We start from the raw sequence: 23,538 nt of genomic DNA, 5'->3' as shown, positions 1-23,538 counted from the left end.
AAATGTACGTAAAGTCATGAAAATTTAACTGCGCGATGTTAATGTTAAAGTGAAAAAAGAATATTTAGAAAATAATAAAAATACACAAACAAAAATAAATAAATAATTTAATGCAAAAGAAAAACAATAAATTTACGTAAAGCCATGAGAGTTTAACTGCGAGATGTTAATGTTAAAGTGCAAAAAAGAATGTGTATTTTTATTATTTCCGAAATAAACAAAAATAAATAATGTAATGCAAAACAATAACGATAAATTTACGTAAAGTTATGAGAATTTAACTGCGAGATGTTAACGTTAAAGTGTAAAAAAAGAATATTTAGAAAATAATAAAAATACACAAACAAGAATAAATAAATAAATAATGTAATGCAAAACAAAAACGTTAAATTTACGTAAAGTCATGAGCATTTAACTGCGAGATGTTAACGTTAAAGTGTAAAAAAAATTGTAATTTTATTATTTTCTAAATAAACAAAAATAAATAATGTAATGCAAAACAATAACGATAAATTTACATAAAGTCAAGAGAATTTAACTGCAAGATGTTAACGTTAAAGTGTAAAAAAAGAATGTGTATTTTTATTATTTTCTAAATAAACAAAAATAAATAATGTATTGCAAAACAATAACAATAAATTTACGTAAAGTCATAAGAATTTAACTGCGAGATGTTAACGTTAAAGTGTAAAAAAGTGTATTTTTAATTATTTTTTAAATAAACAAAAATAAATAATGTAATGCAAAACAATAACAATAAATTTACGTAAAGTCATGAGAATTTAACTGCCAGATGTTAACGTTAAAGTGTACAAAAAAGAATGTGTATTTTTATTATTTTCTAAATAAACAAAAATAAATCATGTAATGCAAAACAATAACCATAAATTTACGTAAAGTCATGAGAATTTAACTGCGAGATGTAAACGTTAAAGTGTAAAAAAGTGTATTTTTAATTATTTTTTAAATAAACAAAAATAAATAATGTAATGCAAAACAATAACAATAAATTTACGTAAAGTCATGAGAATTTAACTGCGAGATGTTAACGTTAAAGTGTAAAAAAGAATGTGTATTTTTATTATTTTCGAAATAAACAAATGAAAGTAAATAATGTAATGCAAAACAATAACGATAAATTTACGTAAACTCATGAGAATTTAACTGCCAGATGTTAACGTTAAAAGTGTAAAAAAAAGAATGTGTATTTTTATTATTTTCTAAATAAACAAATGAAAATAAATAATGTAATGCAAAACAATAACGATAAATTAACGTAAAGTCATGAGAATTTAACTGCGAGATGTTAACGTTAAAGTGTAAAAAAGTGTATTTTTAATTATTTTTTAAATAAACAAAAATAAATAATGTAATGCAAAACAATAACAATAAATTTACGTAAAGTCATGAGAATTTAACTGCGAGATGTTAACGTTAAAGTGTAAAAAAGAATGTGTATTTTTATTATTTTCGAAATAAACAAATGAAAATAAATAATGTAAAGCAAAACAATAACGATAAATTTACGTAAAGTCATGAGAATTTAACTGGGAGATGTTAACGTTAAAGTGTAAAAAGAATGTGTATCTTTATTATTTTCGAAATAAACAAAAATAAATAATGTAATGCAAAACAATAACGATAAATTTACGTAAAGTCATGAGAATTTAACTGCCAGATGTTAACGTTAAAGTGTAAAAAAAGAATGTGTATTTTTATTATTTTCTAAATAAACAAATGAAAATAACTAATGTAATGCAAAACAATAACAGTTAGTTTACGTAAAGTCATGAGAATTTACCAACGAGACGTTTAAAAAAAGTGTATTTTTATTATTTTCTAACCTAACAAATGAAAATAAATAATGCAAAACAATAACAATACATTTACGTAAAGTCATGAGAATTTAACTATGAGATGCTAACGTTAAAGTGTAAAAAAGAATGTGTATTTTTATTATTTTCGAAATAAACAAAAATAAATAATGTAATGCAAAACAATAACGATAAATTTACGTAAAGTCATGAGAATTTAACTGCCAGATGTTAACGTTAAAGTGTAAAAAAAGAATGTGTATTTTTATTATTTTCTAAATAAACAAATGAAAATAACTAATGTAATGCAAAACAATAACAGTTAGTTTACGTAAAGTCATGAGAATTTACCAACGAGACGTTTAAAAAAAAGCTTATTTTTATTATTTTCTAAATAAACAAATGAAAATAAATAATGTAATGCAAAACAATAACAATAAATTTAGTCATAAGAATTTAAGCAGAAAAGTTGTTTAAATTACTACTATAAACAACTACTTTTTTGGACAAAATCTTTAACGAAAACAGGCTTAATTTATTAAATTTATTAATTTATTTATTTTACACAATTATCATCTTCATTTAACGGAAAAATACGATTAGGTTATTCTTCGAAGAATCATTCAATTATCCTTAAGTTGACATGTACAGTCACAAAGTTGCCCTAAACTCTTTGTTTTTGCTAGAAATGTCATAACGGCTCTAATAGAAAGCTAACTGATTCAAGGTTTGTGATTGGTCGAGAGGATTGACTTACCTGTGCACTGCTGGCCTGTGATTGGCTGAGAGCCACAGGGAGAGGGCGCTCTCTGAAATGACATCTGATCTGAACCAGGCGGGGGAAGAAAGCCAACCGTAGAACTGTACACACACACAGAGCATGTACTACTTTAATCTGATTGGTCGATATCAACTACATACTTCAGATTGCATTGGTTGTGTGTGCCCTACCTGACGGTAGAGTGGTGGGTTGGCGGCAGCATGCTGTAATACACTTGCATGCTGGTGGAGGGCGCTGGCGTCTGATTGGTCTGTCCCTGCATTACAATCTGTTGCTGATAGGCTGCCTGCGAAACGTTTTGAGATCCCTGTTGTACAGACACCTGACACACGTACGGTCTCTTGTTTAATTTTTTTAAGCTGCACAGCATGACTTGTTTTACGCAATGATGATAAGACTCACCTGATATGGAGGCATTGCGGGGTACTGCACCATCACACTCTGAATCTGATTGGCCATCCCACTTTGGGTGCTAACCAGCGATTGGTTCTGAGCCTGTTGGACTCCCATCATGCCTTGGTAGCTGGGGGGTTGACCGGGCATGACCGTCTGGAAACCTGAGATGACATTCAGGCAACGTTTGCGATTCAATACAACAGCAAATGATGATGAACGATGCACAAACAACATCTGGAACATTAAACATTAAGCAGGACACAATGCAATAAACAACTGCAACGTGCAATGACTAAATGACGACAACTTGAGGGAAGACACAAGCTGAATTTTAATTCGTAATATGTGCGCACTTTTAGGTTAGACACTTTATGGATTTGGAACCGGAGTGATTCGTGTATCATCAGATCTAGCACAGAAAGAGATGAAGTGACCTTTCGTTCGCTACATCAGTGTGTTTGCCCGAGTACACGGCTATTTTTACTTGCTCTTGCAAGGCCAAAGCGAATAGACAAAAAGCTTGTTGATTTAGGCCGTACAAGACTTGCACATTAAAGTGCCTGCGAAATTGGGTCTTTCAATGTCACTTTGGATGAGGTGTGAGTATCTCTCTCTGAACACACACACAAATACACACACGCACAAAAAAAAACGATTTCTCTCAGATTTCTCTATTAAAAGTCAAAAACTGATATTTAATGATACCAAAAACCCATCTACGTTGACCTGTGAGGTACCACGATGCTAGATGAAGTTGCTATACGGTTGCTATGGTGTTCTGCAAGGTCATATGTTGCTAGTATGTTTGATGGTTGCTTGCTGGTTTAGATTCGGGTCAGGGCGACAGCTGATAACCGAGGGTTGGAAAAAGAGACCGGTTCACTGTGAGAATTCCTGACAATCTCATACAGCGACACGGCCCCGCTTCCCAACACTCCATTCGGAAAATTTACAAACAATTTGGATACAAACGCATTGTTATGTACCTGTCTGTTGTGGTGGCAGAGCTTGACTCTGGGGGGCGCTGTAGTGTACCGGTGTCACTGCTCTGTAGTGTTGGTTCGAGTGCGAATATTGTCCCGGAGCGCAGAAACACGCCGATACCTGCACACACAAATTTACAATTAAGTACAATTAAAATGCATCTGTCTGTGGCCAAAATAAAAGCATGTGTGTGTGCGTACCTGTTGCACGGGTTGCTGCATGTATCCATGTGGTTGCAGGACAGATTGATTGACGGGTGTGGGCGGAGGATAGGCGTGGTGGTTCATGGGCTGCCCAGCCGACTGAAGCATGTAGCCGGTGGGCGGGGGGTTCTGAAGCACAAGCGATTGTGGGTAAAGGCCCGTGTGGGGATCCTGAGCTTCGCTTGAAGTCTGTCGAACTAGATTCATCTGGCCGAACTGAGCGCTTAAACCGTCCTGTTGCTGTCATAACACACATAAATTGAAACTAGTTACTGAAATTCGATTTCTCAAAATTGACCACCTTTAAATCTTATGTAAGCCCAAGAGTCCATAATAATTTGATTTAGGGCTGCACCTAACAATTATTTATTTTCGCAATAGATTATTTACCCAATCGATTATTTTATTTTATTTTCAATCTGTTATTTTCCCAATCCATAATTTTTTCCCCACAATTATTATTATATTTCTTTTAATAATTTTTTTGTAATCGGTTATTTTCCACAATCGATTATTTTTTTGCAATTGATTGTTTTTCACAGTTGATTATTTTCGCAATCGGTTATTATTGTTTTTTTTTTCAAAATATTATTTTCACAATCGATAATTTTTTCCCTGCAATCAGTTTTTTTCACAATCGATAATTTTTTCCCCCGCAATAATTTTTTTTCTCACAATCAATTATTTTTATCCACAATCGGTTATTTTCCCCAATCTATTATTTTTTGTAATATGTTTTCGCAATCATTCCCCCCAAGGATTCTTTTCCCCCCACAATCAATTATTTTCACAATTAATTATTCTGAGGATTATTATTCAATTAATCGAATAAAAACCTAAACATCTATTCAATTTGATTTTTTGCTTATTATAGCCATTAAACCCTAAATTAGAGCTTGTGCTGTATGACGCAGAAAGCGATCGATTATTTTCACAATATTTTTCAATGCGTTATTTTCCACAAATCGATTGTTTTTTCACAATTGATTGTTTTTCACAATTTATTATTTTTGCAATTGATTATAATTATTATACTTTTTTTCATAAACAATTATTTTCACAATTTATAATTTTTCCCAGTTTTTTTTCGCAACAAATAATTTTTTTCCCGCAATCTATTTTTTTCTCACAATCAATTCCTTTTATCCGCAATCGGTTATTTTACCCCAATCTGTTATTTTTCGCAATCAATTCCCCCCCAATCAATTACTTTTTTTGCACTCAGTTATTTTTCTGCAAACTGTTATTTTTCGCAATCGATTATTTTCACTATTGATTATTCGAAGGATTATTTTTCGATTAATCGAATTAAAACCTAAACATCTATTCAATTCGATTTTTTGCTTATTATAGCCATTAAACCCTAAATTAGAGCTTGTGCTGTATGAAGCAGACAGCGATCGATTATTTTTTTACAATCAATTATTTTATTTTTCAATAGGTTATTTTCAAAAATTTATTATTTTTTCACAATTGATTGTTTTTCACAATTTATTATTTTCGCAATTGATTATAATTATAATAATTTTTTTTCATAAACAATTATTTTCACAATTTATTATTTTTCCCAGTTTTTTTCGCAACAAATAATTTTTTTCCCGCAATCTATTTTTTCTCATTTTCAATTATTTTTATCCGCAATCGGTTATTTCCCCCCAATCTGTTATTTTTCGCAATCGATTATTTTCACTATCGATTATTCGGAGGATTATTTTTCGATTAATCAAATAAAAACCTAAAAATATATTCAATTTGAGTTTTCCCTTACTATAGCCAAATAAAACCCTAAATTAGAGCTTGTGCTGTATGAAGCAGGTGGCGGTGCGAGATCATGTGACATCACAGACCAACTAATCGATAATGAAATTCGTTAAAAACCATTTTCATAATCGATTATTATCGATTAGTTGTTGCACCCTTTATTTGATTACCCAAAATATATTTAGTAGAAGTGAATCACCCAAACTCACAGGTTTACCAAAAACTAAACCAGGGCATCAATTTTGAACTTTAGTTACGCTTTAAGCTTTAGAAACCACACATCAAAAGCCAGACCCCCCTACCACCAATAAAAGTCCCTCTATTGGCATAAGCGGTAGACTTTTTATTATTTAAAAAACCCTAACATCTGGTGGAATGAATTATTGATGCAGTCTGAATTTGCTAATGAGGAGGTTATATTTGGTAGAAACAGGTCAGGGACAGTGAGAGATGATAAAAATGACCCAGTTCAGTCATAAAACTCTCCCCACTCGGTACAAAAAAACTCAGATGGGTCTCGTTTTTATCCTCTCAGAGATTAATCAATAAAACTAAAGCTGGGCTCTTTCGAGACACGTCGAACGTAAACTTTAGTTTTTCAGAACTGCGTGAGATTTTGAGATTCGACGTAAAAGAGCGACAGATGACGGTAACATTCGGAAGAAATGAAAAGGTTATAAAATGAGAGTTAAAGAAAACAGAATACAGAAAATAGGAATTATATTATATCATAATTATTATACGTTTTCATTAAAAAAAGATCTTGCATTTCATACGATTTTATTAACGACTGAAGGAAAGTAAGAAGCAAAGAATATGGAAAGATGATGTGATGGTGAGAGTAGTACCACGGTATATTGTTGAGTATAAGCACCAGGCAGGAGGGGAGGACAAGAGACTGCAGCGAACTGCACTGGCTGCGCAGACGGCTGCAGAGGAAAGAGAAGACACAAAAAAAGAGAGGAAGAAGTGATGAACAGGAGTAAAAAGAGGTAGGTTTTCGAGATCAACATTCAGAGAGGACGCAACGGTATTGAACGACAGATGGGTGGAGGGAACGAGAAACGTATGAGAAATTATTGAGGAAAAAAAATCAGGTGGATGGAGGGTTCACTAACCTGTGGGAGAAAGTGATTGGGTGGCTGAGGTTGAGGAGGAAGTGGAGGAGGCGGTGGGGGAGGATGCAGAGTCATGGGCTGTTGGCCCCGCCCTTGTTGTGATGTCATTGCTGGGTTGTAGATCACAGGGCTGCCATCGGGGTTAATGTATGGTTGACCTGTTAAAAAAAAGTAAAAAATATAAATAATGCATTGAAATTCACCCAATTAGGATCGCTAACTTTTCACAACTGTCCTTGTCTCTAAACACGTTTTTGTTTGTCGACACAAATCGAAAGGTAATCGACAGCATGTCACAGGCTGCCGATACACTTTAACTTGCATTTAACCCGGAACGTACAAGTGGGTGGATAATTCGATTTCACTTCATTAGAGAAATAACGATGAATTAGTTACAAAGGTCAATGTGGCATCAAGTTAAAACCATGCAATTAGCACCAAACAAAACATCTAAATAAAAAGTGTTTCCTCTTCAAACTGTCAATATCAGCACCTGCTTTCCATCCACTGACAGCATCATTAGCGGCTAGGTGGTACCCACCTGTCTGTGGATTGAGGAGCACACTGCCTGGTGGGATGGCTGAGGTGTCCAGAGGAACGATGTAGAAACTAGCGTTAGCGTTAATGTTAGAGTTAGTAGTCGAGCTTTGAGGGGCCGGGGTGGTTGTGTTGCCCCCGATGGGCGGTGCTGGAAGAGGGGCTGAGGGGGCCATTGTGAATCCCCGACTGGGCTGAGGTGGAACGGGGGCGGGTAAAGACAGCTGAGTAGGCCGGGAGAGCGACCCGGAAGACGAACCTACGCTACTAGAGGAGTCGGAACCTGAAGTGATGTAAGAAGAGAAGAACCAAAGTGTTTTTATTGCCAGAATTAGGATAGTGGACAAGGTTATGCGTGAGGTGGGACAAATAAAGATGTGACGTACGAGAAAAATGAAACCATGCATGTCAGTCTAAACAACCAAACATTTTGCCAGAAAACAATAAAAGAAGCCATGATCGCTCGGAGGGCTGTTCAAACATAACCAGGCTGAAGGAGAGACCCAGAGGTTTGTGAACGAAAGAAGAGAGGCATTAAATATGTAACATTATAAATATATATTGGTGTCAATGCCTTGAGCTTTTAAATGCCAAAGCATAAATAAGCAATGAATCTGGAGAGCCGACTGCTCTGAATACGAATGGTCGCTCTGAGTATTTCCTCCACGAACGTGAAATGGATGAAAGGAAGTGCTTTCATGACATTCGGACATAAGCAACACGAGCCTTCCAACTTAAATAAGGAAACTAAAAGATGAGGTCATGAGTTTGTGTGGTTACTGTCATTTATATCTATTAAATTGTAACTAATCATAATTACTCGTTTTGGACAGTTTTCCCGCGCTCTTGCTGCTGGCCGTACTGTCTCCTCGAATCAGCAGGCTGATACCGCTGAAGCTGTTGGCTTTGGTCATGGATGGCTTCAGGTTCCTGTGGGAGCTGTCCGAATCCGTGCTGCTCCACGGCCGGGGGTCTGAATACTTCATCTCGGTCTCCGAACTGCTCTGACGACTGTTTCCCGAGCGGCTGTCTCTCAACCTGATAAAAAAGTTTGGCAATAAATAAACCGCTGCTTAAAATCTTAGTTGCGAATGTGCAAACCGTACTTAATTAACATATATTTACAAAACGCTACCTGAATATTTGACGTCTTTGCTGGGTGTTGATATAAGTAACATCCTCTTGGATTCTAGAGAAATTTTCGCAAACATTAACATCATCGTAATACGTAAAAATCTAAACAGGAAAAAATATAAATTACGTAAATATTATGCAATATAGGGTTTTTTACCTTTTATCAAATGGAAAATGTTCTTGTCCCTGCAAACAAAAACCAAAGAGGCACTTAAATAACAATTATTTTTCACATGAATAAAACATGATTTAAAACTTGCATATTCATGAGGTTACAAATCGCTTCTCTAGCTACTTTGAATTTAACTCTTTCCCCGCAAATGACACGTTATCTCGTCAATTGAGAGAAAACATTTGCATAAAAAAACTGTGTTCCTGATAAATGTTGATGTTAATCTGCAATACCGCGATTATCCACTAGATGCGCACTTACCAAATTTATGAAAAAAACTGAAACCAAAACGTTATTTACTCATTTTAAACTCGGTGTATGTTTTGATAATTGTTCTGAATCAGATCTTTAACAAAATGTCTTCACAAAAATGCAATTATTTAAGCTTTTTGCTAAAATTTTTTTATAAAAAAAACATATTTAAGAATTTATAAGCAGAGAAAAAAAGCATAGATAAGATGAAAGTTTTTTTCCCGTTTTGTTGGTTTGTTTGAAAGCATAGGGTCTGTTCTTTCACTTGATATATTTGTATGTTTATATATTTTTAAAAGAACATTTTCCTGGAAGGCATTTTGTGAAAATCACAAAAAATGCTGGTGGCCAATAAAAAAAAAAAAAAGGCTGGCGAGGAATGAGTTAATAACAATTTGATTTTGGGAAATATTTGGGAAAGTAAAACTTCTTTTATATTCAAATGATTAAAAACATAAACCGGTCGTTTTTATACTTATAGTTGAAACAGGTTCATACTATGTGTCGTAATGTAAGAAAACAACGCACATCTTGAGCGAAGATTCTGTCCCTGGCACGCTGGTACTCCTCCTCTCTCTCCTCGATCGATTTACTCCGTCTATCATCCTTGAGGCGCATTCGCAGCTAAATGAACACACAACTTTTAGTATAGTACTACACATTTCAGCACAACCTTGTTTATTATTAGGGCTGCATAACAACTAATTGCAACTAATCGCACAAACATGCATGTGTATATTTTAGAAATATAAAAGTGTATATACACATGTTAATATTTAGATATAATTTATATTATAGTGTTTAATATTTAAACATGCATGTGTGTTTTTAATATATACATAATTGTTATACACAATACACAAACATATATGATGTAAACAAAAACTTTTATTCTGCAAACGATTAGCTGCGATTAATTGTTATGCAGCTCTATTTATTATATTAATAACAATTACAATGCAAATATGTTAAATATGTAAATATGACTGGTAGTTTTATTAGATTATTTCGTACCCTGCCATCATCCTGGTCGAGACTTGAGTTATCTCTCTTTAAGATGTACCGCTTTTGGAAGTCGTCCGATTTATCATCTTTAAAGTGTTCGGAAAACTTCTGGTCTGGTCTGGAAAGCGAAGAAAGTGAGCTTTAGTTAATTTATAAAATAAAAAAAATCAATACAACAGATAGTAAAACTTAAGATAAGTTGCTTTTAAACCAGACGTACATTCTAGTATTGCAGGTTTTGTTGATGATAACTGCTTTGCCGGTCTGATCGACGTTATGGTCCAGCCCGAAGTAAGCGGCCACCCTGTGCAGGAGCATCCTGTGGTATGAGGTCATCGGGGGAAACTTCCTCTTCTGACTGCTGAGATAAATCGCAACATTACGAACAAAGATTTAAAATCGCGGCTCAGAGGTTGCGTTACACCGTTTCCATTCTACGTTGTTGTGACGGAAAGACTCGTAAAAATTTCATCATAATCAATAGGGCTGTGAAAATGAATCGTGCAAATACGGGTTTTCTCAATGAATGAATTTTAAAAAAATGACGGTGAAGTGCCACATCCAAAAGCCAGAGGGCGCTCTCGTGCAGAAACGCGATTTGTGCCACAGAAGAAGTATAATTATATATTATATATAATTCATATTTTAGTTATAATTAATAACTTTTGTTTTCGTTCACTTGTTCGTTTTTAATCATGAACTTACGAGCATCTAATTGCTCTCTCGCAGAACTTAGCACTTAGTGCAAATATGCAATTGCCACCAACTGGACAGTGCTGAGAATTACATTTACAAGTCGTAAGTGTTATCTGTCAAAATGACGAATGGCTTCCGGATTTTTCTGTCAAAGACGGAAAATGTTCGGTTAACGCGACCTCTGATTCAAACAGATCTTTGTTTCTTGGTTTGACTTACTCGATGTTACTAATGAAGTCGAGAATATCTTGCTCCAGCTTCAGCAACATCATTCTGTCCCTGTAAGAACAGCACAGCTCATTAGCATTTATCACAGCTCATCAAGCAGACGAGACTTCGGCGTTCAAGTGGCAGAATATTTAAACAAATGCCTGCATCTTTCCATCCATCCGCATTAGCAACCAAAAAGAGATTTGAGCGGGCAAAAACATTTATTACAGTAATGGGGAGGATTTTAAAATGAGGAAAAAGTTTAAATATAAATATATAATATTAAATCTAAAATATACAGTAGCCAGTAACAAGGTGAGCATTAAATAAAAAATAAAAATAAAGCAATACTAGTGTTAACGACAAGGTGTGTTAATGAGATGGCAGAGAGGTATTTTTACACACCGGGGGTTGTTCTTCAGTGTGTTGACCAAAAACTCATGAAGGTCTATACCCGTGGAGTCTGTGTATTCCTGACTGGGATCTGAGAGAAAACGAGAGAGATTCAGCTCACACATTCTGCCGCATCCATCTGGCGTGCGAGAAAACACGTCCAGTGCCAAAAAAACAAAAACACGCGCACACACACCTCTTGAGAGCGTCTTCTTTAACAGTCGGTCTGTTTTTTCCGGCTTCTCTGAGAATTTCTCGCCGTCCTCATTTTTGATTGACGTTTCGTCTTTTTCGAAAGACTGGCTTAGCTCAATATGAATCTTTTCCTGTGAGAACAGAGACAATTAGACGGATTTAGATACAAAACATGAAATTGGCAGTAATAATTTCTATGCGTTTGCGTGAGAAGTATTTGATAAAACACACATTTACATATAACGTGTTTTAGTTCATACGGTTCCGGTTTTATAGTGAAGCGCTGTTTCGATGGTAAAGCGAAAAACAAGGTTTTTGTTGTTATTATCAAGCGAGGAGAGTAATTAAAAGCTAATTATGATCTCTTTCCCTGAGCTGCGGCTAATCAGAGGAGTCTGATTAAAATACTTAGTAAACAGAATTAGCAGAAGACTTTGTAATCACGTAAAGTAATAAAGACCTGGCCGCTCTCGCTTAACCATTACACTAAAGAACAAAGAAAAGGGCTGTACGAAACTTTACAAAAACAATCATAGAGGTGTAGGCTTATATTAAATATCAAAAAATATTTGGTCGGAAAAATTTGCAAATAACGATCTTGTTATTATCCTCATATTTTTTGATGCACAAAACACAAAAGAAGATATTTTTATAAATTATAGACACCTTTGACTTCCATAGTAGGAAAACAAATATTATGGATATATTGTGATAAATGATAATTATTATATTTTGATAAATGATGATAAGCACATAGTTGTCGGTCCCCATTGAATTCATTGTATTTGCTTTTCCTACTATGGAAGTCAATGGTTACAATCAGCTGCGTGCTTATCATCATTTATCAAAATATCTTCTTTTGTGTTTATCAGAAAAAAGAAATTCATACAGGTTTAAAACAACACGAGAATGAGAAAAAGATGATGGATTTTCATTTTTGGGTGAACTATCCCTTTAACCTTTTGTCTTAACTAGGGCTGCCAAAAGAATAATCGCAATTAATCACATACAAAATAAAAGTTTTGAGTTGCGTAACGTGTGTGTGTACTGTACATATCTATATGTTATGTATATATAAATACACACAAACATGTATGAATTTAAGAAAAATGTTATTAATTTATATACACACATACGTCGTTTTATTTATTGATTTTTTTGCTTTTTTACCATTTTCGCTTGGGTTTAGGGTTAGAACAACTTTTTTTTATATAAAAATGACATCCTAACCCAAACCCCAATTCTAACCCCAACACCAAGCGACCATGGCTTAAATATAGACAAAAACATTGAGAAACCTGTATATTAAATAACCTCCTTAAGCAAATCTCAAATCAACCCTAAACCTAAGCGAAAATGGTTGAAAAAAAAAACAGAAACATTTTTAGAAACCAATAAATAAAACGACAAAAAAGATGCGCCGTTTAAGTGAATGGGAAGGACTGGTGTATCATATGCACACCAAAGTGGAATTTATACCATTTATACGCATCTACATGAGACTGGGAAGTAAAAAAACACACACAGTGCACACACAAAAAAACTTTTATTTTGTACACGATTAATCATGATTAATATTTTGACAGCCCTAAGTTTGACTAAAAAACACCATTTTCAAAAAATAAAAAGTGATAATAAAATGGATTTTTACTATTCAAAATAAATAGGCAACATTCGTAAAAAACGAAAACTAATTTCTGCTCAAAATGTGTAAATTAAAAAATTATCTAACGAATCCTTCCCTGGCGAAATGAATATTAATTAGGTCACAGGATCGCACACTCCAGGAAGGTTACAGAGCACCAGCCGGAAGAATATTCATGAGCTAAGCCCATATTTGGATTCGTAATTTTGCCGCCTGCATTTGTATTATAAATATTACGAAAACATTTTTATTTTGTTTTCTCTTCCAGTTGGTTATTTTCAGTCTTGCGTCTGAGTATAATGTTATGAAAAATTAAATAAAAGTAAAAAAAAATCTATTTTGTCCAACTAATTTATATAAATAAATGTTATCATATAACCCCCTTTATGTACAGAATAAAAAATTCTGTATTGCTTTATCACACACCTTTAAACAACATTACCGTGTACTATTTTAAATTCTTTTCTACGCAGATAAAACTTTTGAGTTTAGAGGGTATTTGGCCGTTTCTACAGCATATGAATACATATTTCACCAATGGGATTTTGTAAACTCCGCTGAGGAAAAAACAAAGATTTGTGGAGGTTATGAGATCATTCTGTCCTTCTGTGAGCTTTGGACTCATTCACAAGAGAGCGAGCGAGCGAGAAAGAGAGAGAGACCTGCCAAATGAACAGCAGTGGCTCAAACCAAGAGATTTAAAAGAAAAGTTCACCCAAAATTAAAATTCTGTCATCATTTTCTCCATTTCATGTAAAAAATGTTTATAATATTCTTCAATGAAGCCTGAGTCAAAATTTTGCCAATTTTTTATGCTATCATCTTCCATTTTATGAAAGTCAATACCAGATGATGTGAACTGTAAAAATCATATGGATTCGGAGGACTCAGCTTTAAATCTGGAAAAACACATTATCATTTGCGTGCATACCCAAGTCCGAAAATCATACGGCAATTTTTTGGGTGCACAAACCCTTTAAATGTTTAGGCTGTCCTACTATTTTACCAGATCACAGTTTTTTGCCTCTGTCCTTCACTTTTCCTCTAAACAAAAATGAACGACCTGAAAGAGTCATCCAACGGCGAATAAGGGACACGCAACACAAGCGAGGGAAAAGGCAAACAGATGGATCGTGACGGAGAGAGCTAAACGAGGGGAAAAGATACCAAAAAAAGAAAAAAAGGTCTATGAATAGAGAACCTCTTTTCTCAGGAGGAAGTCTCATTCATTCGTTCAAGGACATAAACGTAATTAAGGGCATTTATTCGTCTTTCAGGGAGTTCGGCCACAAAGACCTTGAATTCTTTTCATCCTCACCTGCTCTTTTACTGCACGACTTTCGAACTAAAATAAAAAGCAGATAAATCAATCTCAAACATTTTTTTGTAAAGCAAGGCTACTCAAAGGAAATGAACATAGTTGCATTCATTGTAACTATTATATATGGGTTTGCATGTCGTGTCTATTAGCCCTGTGGATTTTTCAATTTGAAAAATTAACATTTGTTTTGTTTATTATTAATCCACAACATTCGACACACCAAAACACAGACGTTTATTTAGGGACAATAATTGATTGTAGTGGAAGTGACGTCAAAACTAATCGCGATGCAGTCATTTTTTCGCTCGCTAAAAAGCTACATTTACTATGCCGTTGTTTTTTTAACAACATTCGTCAAACATTTTTACATACTTTAGTACTACTATGCCATTGTTGCGAAGTTTACATTTTTTTTGACAATACACAAACATAATTAAATAACAGATTTAGCAGCATGTTAAAAATAGCTGCCTGGAACGCATTACGGTAATCATAACAGCAATGCGTTGAAAATACACGAAAAATGCATAAGAGACTAAATCTATGGGGCGAATCTCACTTAAGCAGTATGTTTAACCGCTTTATTAATTTAACTAGAAAGTTTAAATGTCAAGTATTCGACAGTATTCATGTGGTTTATCGACACGCATGATTTTATCTCGAAGCCCCTCCATGTTGCTTTTCGCAGATTGGCATCAATAACCTGCCAAAAAACAAACAAACGTGCCCAGATATAAAGATCCGATAGTTTGGAGCGCTTGCGGTGGGCTCTGGTTTCCTAATAGCGGCTCCAAGCTTTAGGCTAACCTAATAAATAGAACAAAAATGGGGTTTGGATAAGAACAGGCAATTATAGCAATCCACTGAGCTCTGCAGCTGAGACAGGAAAATTGTATTTGGTGTAGATGATGGATGAATGCAATCCCATGCTGGACGCACACACCTTCAATAAACGCACAGCTCTATTAAACGTGCGCACGAAATCGATTTAAAACGCACACATATATATATACGTCTTTATAACTATGAATAGTGCTGACGTTTTGACAACGTTATTAAAAAACGCAGTCGTGCTGGTGGGGCGAGCATAACTGGTAATCGGTTTGATAATTGTCGGCATATTATTATGAGTTAAACAGTACTCGGTACTCATCTTATAAGCATGTTAGGGCGTAGTATGCTACAAATGTGATCACACGTGCAACTAGCGGTTATTTATCTCGGAAATTAGTTCAAATTTATGCAAAAATTGATGCAGTGCTGGTATTAGTAGTAAAAAAATACATAATTTAATTTATTCGTCAAACTGGAAATAAAAGGTCAAGTACCTCACGTAGTGTGCTCTGAAAGTGTCAGGTTTATAACGTACTTCTCAAAGTAGCAGGTTATCCAGTTATTCAAAGTAAACACAAAAATACACACTGTACAAACATAAAAATCGGTAGGTAGCTACGCACATCCTTTAAAGCTGATTGGCTGCTTTTACCTGTTCATGCGGCAGTTCTGTGAGCAGGGGCGGAGAAGGTTCTTCACACACCGCCAAGCTGCGGACTAACTTTAACTTGCCGTTGGACTGGAGAAGAGTAACCATGGTTACCATCAGCGACTGGCACTCATTCGCAAAATACTGTCCAGCAACGCATTCCCACAAGAACTAAAAATAAACATCCAGCATTCCGCAAGCTAAAAATCAAACATCTCAGGAGAATTTTCAGAATTCGGGGAGGGCTTACGTATTTAGACCGTTAATTGGAAGCATGTTTATCCAAACCAATGCTTTTGTTACGAAAAATACTCAAAGTCTGAAAACCTCGGAGCGAAAGATGTCGAAATTAGGTATGAACGGCAAACAAGACAAACAGAAACAATAAGCACCACACTTTCAACACTAATACAAACAGGCACTTGCAAAATGAAAAACATTATCTAATGCAAATGAACACAAAAATGTTTTGCAGCAGGCAATGTCAAAATCAATAACCATCAAAACCGAAAACAATGCTCTTTTAGTGCACACAAATAAATAAAAACATCTGCTGTATAAAACAGATCACTATTGCCAGAGGGGGCGCTCTGGTCTCACAAACGCCAGCATCTCAGGCTCATGCCACAAAATTGCTAACAACAGCATTTTCCCTCTAGCAAACACATTAATTTCTCTTCCCTGACTTAATTCCCTTAACGCCTCCCACAAACCAATGCCAAATTCCCTTTCTTTGTTTGAACACAGCATGCAGGCAAACAAAAAACAAAGCACCACGTATAAACGCATTAAAATCAACTACGTAACATACTCATGCCGTTAGCATACTGTACCTTGGAACGTCTAATACTCTGTGCTGATTGGCCGAGCTGCCGTTATACGGACAGAAAAGAGGAAGTGAGGTCACATGTACATCATGTAAATAATAATAATGATGTCAATGTGAAATGCAACCCATTTACTTCGGCAATATCAATAAAAAGCATATAATTTTATGAAAAGAAAAAAACTCTACAATTAAATAGTTACTAAATTAAAATGGAAAAGAAATAAGGCTGCCCTAGTAAAACATTTTAACCGATTATGAATATTTAAGTTGCTAAATCTTACCATAAATCCAAAATAATAGTGAAAATTATTTCAAGTTGACATTTAACATTTAAAATGCACGTTGCCGATGTATGAAATGTAGGTTGGTGCAGTACGCAGAAGGTCAAAAAGTTGAGTGGGGTTGAGTTATTTCAGGTAATATATTGTTAATAGAGTGACTGCACCACTGAAGCAATTAATTGTGTCAGACAGAACAATGACAGAGAGAGAAAGAGAGAGAGAGAGAGAGAGAGAGAAAGAGATAGAGAGAGAGAGAGAGAGAGAAAGAAAGAGAGAGCTGATATCAGCATGTGTCTCCATGCACCAAGAGCAGATGGTGGCAAAGTCACACACAGGAGAAAAACCAGCAGGACTTCAGGTGTGCATTATCTGTTCCTTCTCCTGGCATCAGCCAATCACACGCCAGTTTGGATTGGCTCGGGATGTGATTGGCTGATTAAACCGGTCTTTTCTCTGATTTTATACAAAGACAATAGACCAAGGGCGGACCACTCAAGGGCCATCACACCATCAAAGAGAAGATGGGTCAACTATAAAAATTGTTTCTCTATTATTATCCTATAAGTCATCAGTGTCATTAAATTAAAGGTGCAGTGTGTAAATTTTAGCGAATTGCAACCAACGGCTTGGTCAACTGCTCACCCCTCGCTTTTGAAACACATAGAGAAGCTACGGTAGCCGCCACCGCACAAACATGTCATCGTCGGAGACAAATAAGTAAAAAAATTTGTCCGTTAAGGGCTTCTGTAGAAAAATGGCGGCACAAAATGGCGACTTCCATGTAAGGGGACCCTCGTGTATGTAGATAAAAAGGTCTCGTTCTAAGGTAATAAACACATAACGGTTCATTATACACCCTGATAATATAGTTTTGTATATTATTTTGCATTTCTGTCAAGAGATCCTTCTAAACATTACACACTGCACCTTTAAAGGAGTCAGCATTCTGGAATTTATCTGTTAAATAAAATTAAAAAAGTAAAATAAATTAGTATTAGTAGTAAATTAGTATTCAGTGCACACAGTTCCATATCCTGCTGGCTTTGGGGTGTGTTACCCATAATGCACCACTTGTGGTACTTTCATCCACCACATACCTGAGTTTGATGGGAGGAGCTTTGGTCTATCACACACTCCTGGGCATGAGTGCCATTGTTCTGCAGTGTGTATTGGGGGTCGTTGGGGGTCGCGGGCGATTCGGCCGGTTGCGGCCCGTCACACTCCAGAACCTTCATAACGTCACAACTTCTGGTGTCTAGAGAAGATTCAGACATTATCCTCAGACGCAAGACCGAAAATCACCACCTGGAAGAGAAAACAAAATGAATTTTTTTTCGTAATATTTATAATACAAATACATAATTACTAATCCAAATATGGGCTTATCTCATGAATATTCATCCGGCTGGTGCTCTGTAACCTTCCTGGAGTGTGCGGTCATGTGACCTAATTAATATTCATTTCGCCAGGGAAGGATTCATTAGGTAGCTAGATGACGTCTTCCCAATTACCAAAATTTGCCTTTTAGCCATCCATTACGTAAAATAATTAATATTCATATGCCGCTCTATCAAGATTGTGAAATTGGTAAGTTCGCACCTAGTGCTCTTATCTGAATAAATCTGCCAAGTATGTCAGGAGTTTTACATCAAATAAACCACTTGAACTAGTTAAAATAAGTTGAAGAGTCATTCATAATCTATCATCCATTAAAAAAATCTGTTTACCGGCTGTGCTGTTTTCTGCACTGGGCTGGAACCTTAGGGAGCGTAGGACCATGGGGCCTCCTGAGGCAGCGGGGCGGACTGAGAGACGGACAGGGGGCAGCAGCAGTCCCATGACCCCAGTCACCAGCGCTTGGGTCGGGTCGCCAAGCCACGGCTCATACGAGCGTTCCGCATCACCCTCGGACACCTGTCACGCAAGCAAGGACAAAGGTCAAGGGTTAAACGTGGGAGGTCAAGAGGTCAAGGATGCATGGATACAGTAGGTGAATTGGTGTGGGTGTGTAGTGAAAAGTCTGGAAGGTCTTTTAGGAACACCGCAGCCCTTCTGAAGTGTCAGAACGGGGACATGAATATGGAGAACAGACAGTGCCGCAGAGCCCAGCACACATTTAAAGCTGAAACTTTGACGCAGTCGCCATTTAAAACGTTTCAATGAGCTGTAGCATTGGCGCAATTTGACGTTTTCGCTAATGTGCAAAAAAATTTTTTTTTTTTACAAATAATCAAAAAATTACGATTAGTCCATAAATTAATAAATATTGATTCGCAAAATGCTAATAGAAGCCAACCACATAACACAAATAAAAAAAATATAAAGTTACAATAGACATTTATGAATATTTGAACTACTGCTCTCAGACGAATACTTAAAATACAGATAAAATAATTAAAATCAAGAAAATAATGCATAAAAAGTCACATTATTTGTAACCTTCACATAACATAAGACAAGAGATGTAACCTACCACATAATGATCCAAACCATCCCAATCATTCATCACAATTGCATTCATGTCTGCGTTCTGTCCGAATGAACTGAACATATGGGGTGGTGTTCACCCGAGCATCAATAACCCCTCCCGTGATGATACATCACCGCACTGGCAAGGCAATCTAGATACCCGCGCCAAGCCGAGACCCACCCGTCAAGGTCAACTAGGCCTATCTTGAAGCGCTAATCTTGTTAACACCACCAGGTCCAAACACACACACAGTAAAACTCCAAGTCCAGACAGCCAGAGATTCGCACACTTATCAGTCTGTGTGCGATCAGGTTACCAAAACCATTAGATGCGAACACACACACACACATCCACACATGCGCACACACAGAGATTCAGAGGATTAGCATCACATACACAGTGACAGAAACACAGGTGGCAGTATTGACAAGAACAGGTGGGTCTGACCACACACACACACGCATACACAAATACACAAGCTGTCATTGAAACAGCCAGACGGCCCATCAGAACGATACGAGATTGTGCCATGCGTTTTTCCTGTGTGTGTGTGTGTGCGTGTGTTTACACACCAGTCGCATTAAAATTCGCTTTTTCGTTAAGTAACGATACTCTCACCCTGGAATTTATTCAAGGGCGTTTTCGACATTTACAAGGGTGTATTTTCTCCCTAACCACATTAAAACGCAGCACGCCGTCCATTAAAGTTGAATGTTTTGACTGAATCAATTCAAGTAAATTTTTAATCGTAATTATGGCCCATCGAATCAAATTAACATGGAATGCATAAGATAAAACGGCAATAAATGCGCTTTAAATTATTTACCAGCCTCTACGTTAGATCGGATCTGGATATAATTGCTGTTTTGTTAGTTTCACAGCAAATTTATTTTTCATGAAAAAACATCATGCTATAAATACGACAGAATTATTAAACGCACAAACAGATGAGGCTAGGTACGATTTTACGAACACATCTAATTTTAGATAACTAGCCCCCACTTTTAAACTCCTGGGGCATTTTTAGGCACTTTCTGTATTTCCCCCCAAGCCTTCATTAATTGACAGACTATGATAAGATGCTATATCCAGAATTCACTTATTAAAACGCTCCTTATCACCTCATTTTTTTGGGCTCTTTAAAGCCATTGGAAGGCTCGAACAGACCGGGTGGTTCCGGGTCAGACTGTAGTGGTCGATGAAGCGAACACATTATACAGGCAGACGGTAAGTGATGCTCAAGGACAATTATGATTTGGGGGGGGAGAGAGAGAGAGCAAGAGAGAGAGAGAGAGAGCGCAAGAGAGAGCGCAAGAGAGAGCGAGAGAGATTCAGCCCACGCAACACCTACTGTTTGCAGAAATAACACCCGCACACACACTATGAAGTGCACCGAACACACAAGAGCCCTTCATAAATATCGGAGCACAGCTCTCGCTGCGGGCTAATGTCGGCACTGCCGCGTTTTTCCTCTAACGTACCATTTATGTAAAACCACAGAGGTGAGGTGAAGATCCAAATCTGCATTTCAAAATACGCCCTACACCCCAAACCCCCCACGCTCATAACGCAGCTTTCGCTCCATATTCAATAAGTTCTCGTGCGCGTTACTAGAGAGAAGAGACTCCCCGTGGATCTCAGCTGCCACATATATTCAAAAACTTGACAGTACAGATGTCCGAGCACCACGCTGGAGGGATATTAAAAAAACACAATCAACTACGGCAGGAAGACAACACGTTTGGGAATCCGAACCTAGACAGCCTAGCAGTTTTGGACATGATGGTACGTGTGTACCAAATCAAATGCACAAGCTGTCTAGGTGGGTATGATGCCCATAAAGGGTTAATCAGGTGTAGGTATCAAACTAGGTATGATGCCCGAATGTGCTGCCTTTAAGGACAAAAATATTGTATCTGTAGATGGCAGGCACAAATTTTGGCTGAACCTTGAAGGAGGGTAGGACGATTATCACCAAGCACAATACCTACAAATATGTACACCAGGTAGGAACCCCATAAATGCCACCTAGATAGGACACAGCATTATCTAGGAAGGAAGCTTACCATAGCTAATGCCTAATATGCCATCTAGGTAGGCAGCTTACTATGCATGTACACTGTTGGGGTAAGCATTTTTGTCAGAAATGTGCGATATTGGAACAGACTTCTGGTCCAACAGAAATGACAAAGACAATCTTGATCTCACTCGAACATCTTTGTTCTCCCATTTCTTTCAGCATACTGTTGACAAAAACAAGCAATCGAATAAAAATTAAGTGGACATAAAACAACAAAAGTTTTCAATTTAAGTGTACTCAACAGACATTGTTTTTATTTGAGCGTTACGTGGCGATGAGAACCATCTGTAATTTCCCATGATCAATTATTAATTGTCATATTTCAAGGAGCACTTACCCTCCCGACAAAAGAAACGACTGCGTCGGGCTTCAGGCTACACAGATGCACTTCACTCCCGTCTTAGACTAATATGCAAATGACCCACGTTTCTGGTTAAAAGCATCCTTAATGGTTTTCCCTCCTTTTTCTCGTTACAATCCGACTTCTCAGTGTGTGGCCGCCGTCACGGCCGCTCTTCTCTCCTCATCAGCTCATTTACACGATTCGCCACATTAACGATATTAGCCGAGCGCCTTCAGACGTAATTTGCGCGGACGCACAAACGCCCGGCTTTCCGCTGATGGCCGCCTCGGGCGCTTTGGCAAATTATAAAATAGGGCAATTACGGCATGTCATTAAAAACCACAAGCGCGCACACGCGCAGAGTGAAATTTGCTGACACGCAAATAGGAGAGTCAGAAAGAATTTAACCATTGCTTTTGCGAAGATCTAACGTTAACTTAAAATACATTTTATTGTTAATTTAATTGTCGCTATTTAGAAATGTGTATTCGAAAAAAACTATTTTGATGAGTTTACTTCTTAATAAAAAGTTCAAACAGCAAGAAATTTCCAACTAAACTGACCGTCTTAAAAAAACACAAAATTTCCAACCACTAATCAAACACTTTTATAGCATTTCAAATATTTATTTTAAAAATATGTTTTACATTCAACCTAATTAAAACAAGAAAATCACCAACAAACAATTACTCCTATGTCTAAATTCACACGCACACACCTGCCTGGTGGCGTTCATGATCCTGTGCTCGTCTCACATCATTAGTTTCCATAGCAGCCCGGGTGCCATCAATCGGAGCGCGCTCAATGCAGCTCTTCTCTTCTCCGTGTGAGCACGGACCGCTCGCGTACCTGCCCAAAGCCATCGCTGCCGCATTCCTTCCTGAATCTCCCCTCTCTCTCTCTCACGCACACACACTCTCCGCCAAATCAACAGCTGGCCTTTGTGATGTCATCCCTCCCTCAGCCAATCACAATGCCCAGAGGGCTGGGTGCAGTATGTCAGCGCTAAACAGGGCTCCACCCTCCCGAGCCAATCAGATGTCCCCCGTGGACCACAGAGAGGCAGATGCCAAAGACACACACATGCACACACAAACGCGCACGGCCAACTGTGGAGAAGTGCCACTGTGGGACAGTCTGTCAGGGTAGGAGCGCGCCAACACTGCAAATTCACCTCTTTGAGGTGCCGAGGGTGTACATAAGCCACCGTTCGAACCCAGTGCCGCAGTCGAACACACGCCCCTGCTTGAAGTGATGCTCCCTTCTGCGCTTCTGGCTTGCACTGAAGGAAACGTTTCAAAAGAATCTGTTCTGGTTCAACGCTTCGGATGAAACAAGCCCACTTATACCAGATAAACAGTAATTCTTCTTTAAAAAAAAAAAAATGTATATGGTAATTAGAGGGCGTAGTGGATGCAGCACGGGTTTAATAAAC

The 23,538-nt window shown here is 36.9% G+C and overlaps 1 protein-coding gene across 14 annotated transcripts in view; it reads right to left on the bottom strand.

Moving 5' to 3' along the window:
* The window catches only part of r3hdm1 (R3H domain containing 1), a 36,368-nt gene that overhangs the window by 8,526 nt on the left and 4,304 nt on the right, over positions 1 to 23,538 (bottom strand). Inside the window, exons 1-23 of one of the 14 annotated variants that reach the window (XM_065244582.2) lie at positions 22,822 to 23,011; positions 18,938 to 19,124; positions 18,308 to 18,515; positions 16,934 to 16,969; positions 16,104 to 16,190; positions 14,615 to 14,641; positions 11,653 to 11,782; positions 11,469 to 11,547; positions 11,073 to 11,132; positions 10,378 to 10,518; positions 10,167 to 10,275; positions 9,681 to 9,776; positions 8,886 to 8,914; positions 8,730 to 8,783; positions 8,415 to 8,632; positions 7,599 to 7,877; positions 7,058 to 7,215; positions 6,791 to 6,868; positions 4,176 to 4,418; positions 3,978 to 4,095; positions 2,998 to 3,152; positions 2,766 to 2,917; positions 2,572 to 2,675 (exon numbers count right to left, since the gene is read on the bottom strand). In XM_065244582.2, the coding sequence (XP_065100654.1) occupies positions 2,572 to 2,675; positions 2,766 to 2,917; positions 2,998 to 3,152; positions 3,978 to 4,095; positions 4,176 to 4,418; positions 6,791 to 6,868; positions 7,058 to 7,215; positions 7,599 to 7,877; positions 8,415 to 8,632; positions 8,730 to 8,783; positions 8,886 to 8,914; positions 9,681 to 9,776; positions 10,167 to 10,275; positions 10,378 to 10,518; positions 11,073 to 11,132; positions 11,469 to 11,547; positions 11,653 to 11,782; positions 14,615 to 14,641; positions 16,104 to 16,190; positions 16,934 to 16,969; positions 18,308 to 18,484 (2,530 nt within the window). In that variant the 5' untranslated portion in view covers positions 18,485 to 18,515; positions 18,938 to 19,124; positions 22,822 to 23,011. Of the gene's footprint in view, positions 1 to 2,571; positions 2,676 to 2,765; positions 2,918 to 2,997; positions 3,153 to 3,977; positions 4,096 to 4,175; positions 4,419 to 6,787; positions 6,869 to 7,057; positions 7,216 to 7,598; positions 7,878 to 8,414; positions 8,633 to 8,729; positions 8,784 to 8,885; positions 8,915 to 9,680; positions 9,777 to 10,166; positions 10,276 to 10,377; positions 10,519 to 11,072; positions 11,133 to 11,468; positions 11,548 to 11,652; positions 11,783 to 14,614; positions 14,642 to 16,103; positions 16,191 to 16,933; positions 16,970 to 18,307; positions 18,516 to 18,937; positions 19,125 to 19,683; positions 19,704 to 22,821; positions 23,012 to 23,538 lie in introns of those variants that run through there. The other 13 variants (XM_065244583.2, XM_065244591.2, XM_065244578.2 and 10 more) reach the window with 13 other exon arrangements.

Source organism: Paramisgurnus dabryanus, chromosome 24 (genome assembly GCF_030506205.2).
Source record: "Paramisgurnus dabryanus chromosome 24, PD_genome_1.1, whole genome shotgun sequence".
Taxonomy (NCBI): Eukaryota; Metazoa; Chordata; class Actinopteri; order Cypriniformes; family Cobitidae; genus Paramisgurnus; species Paramisgurnus dabryanus.
This window is presented reverse-complemented; position numbering and strand designations above follow the sequence as displayed.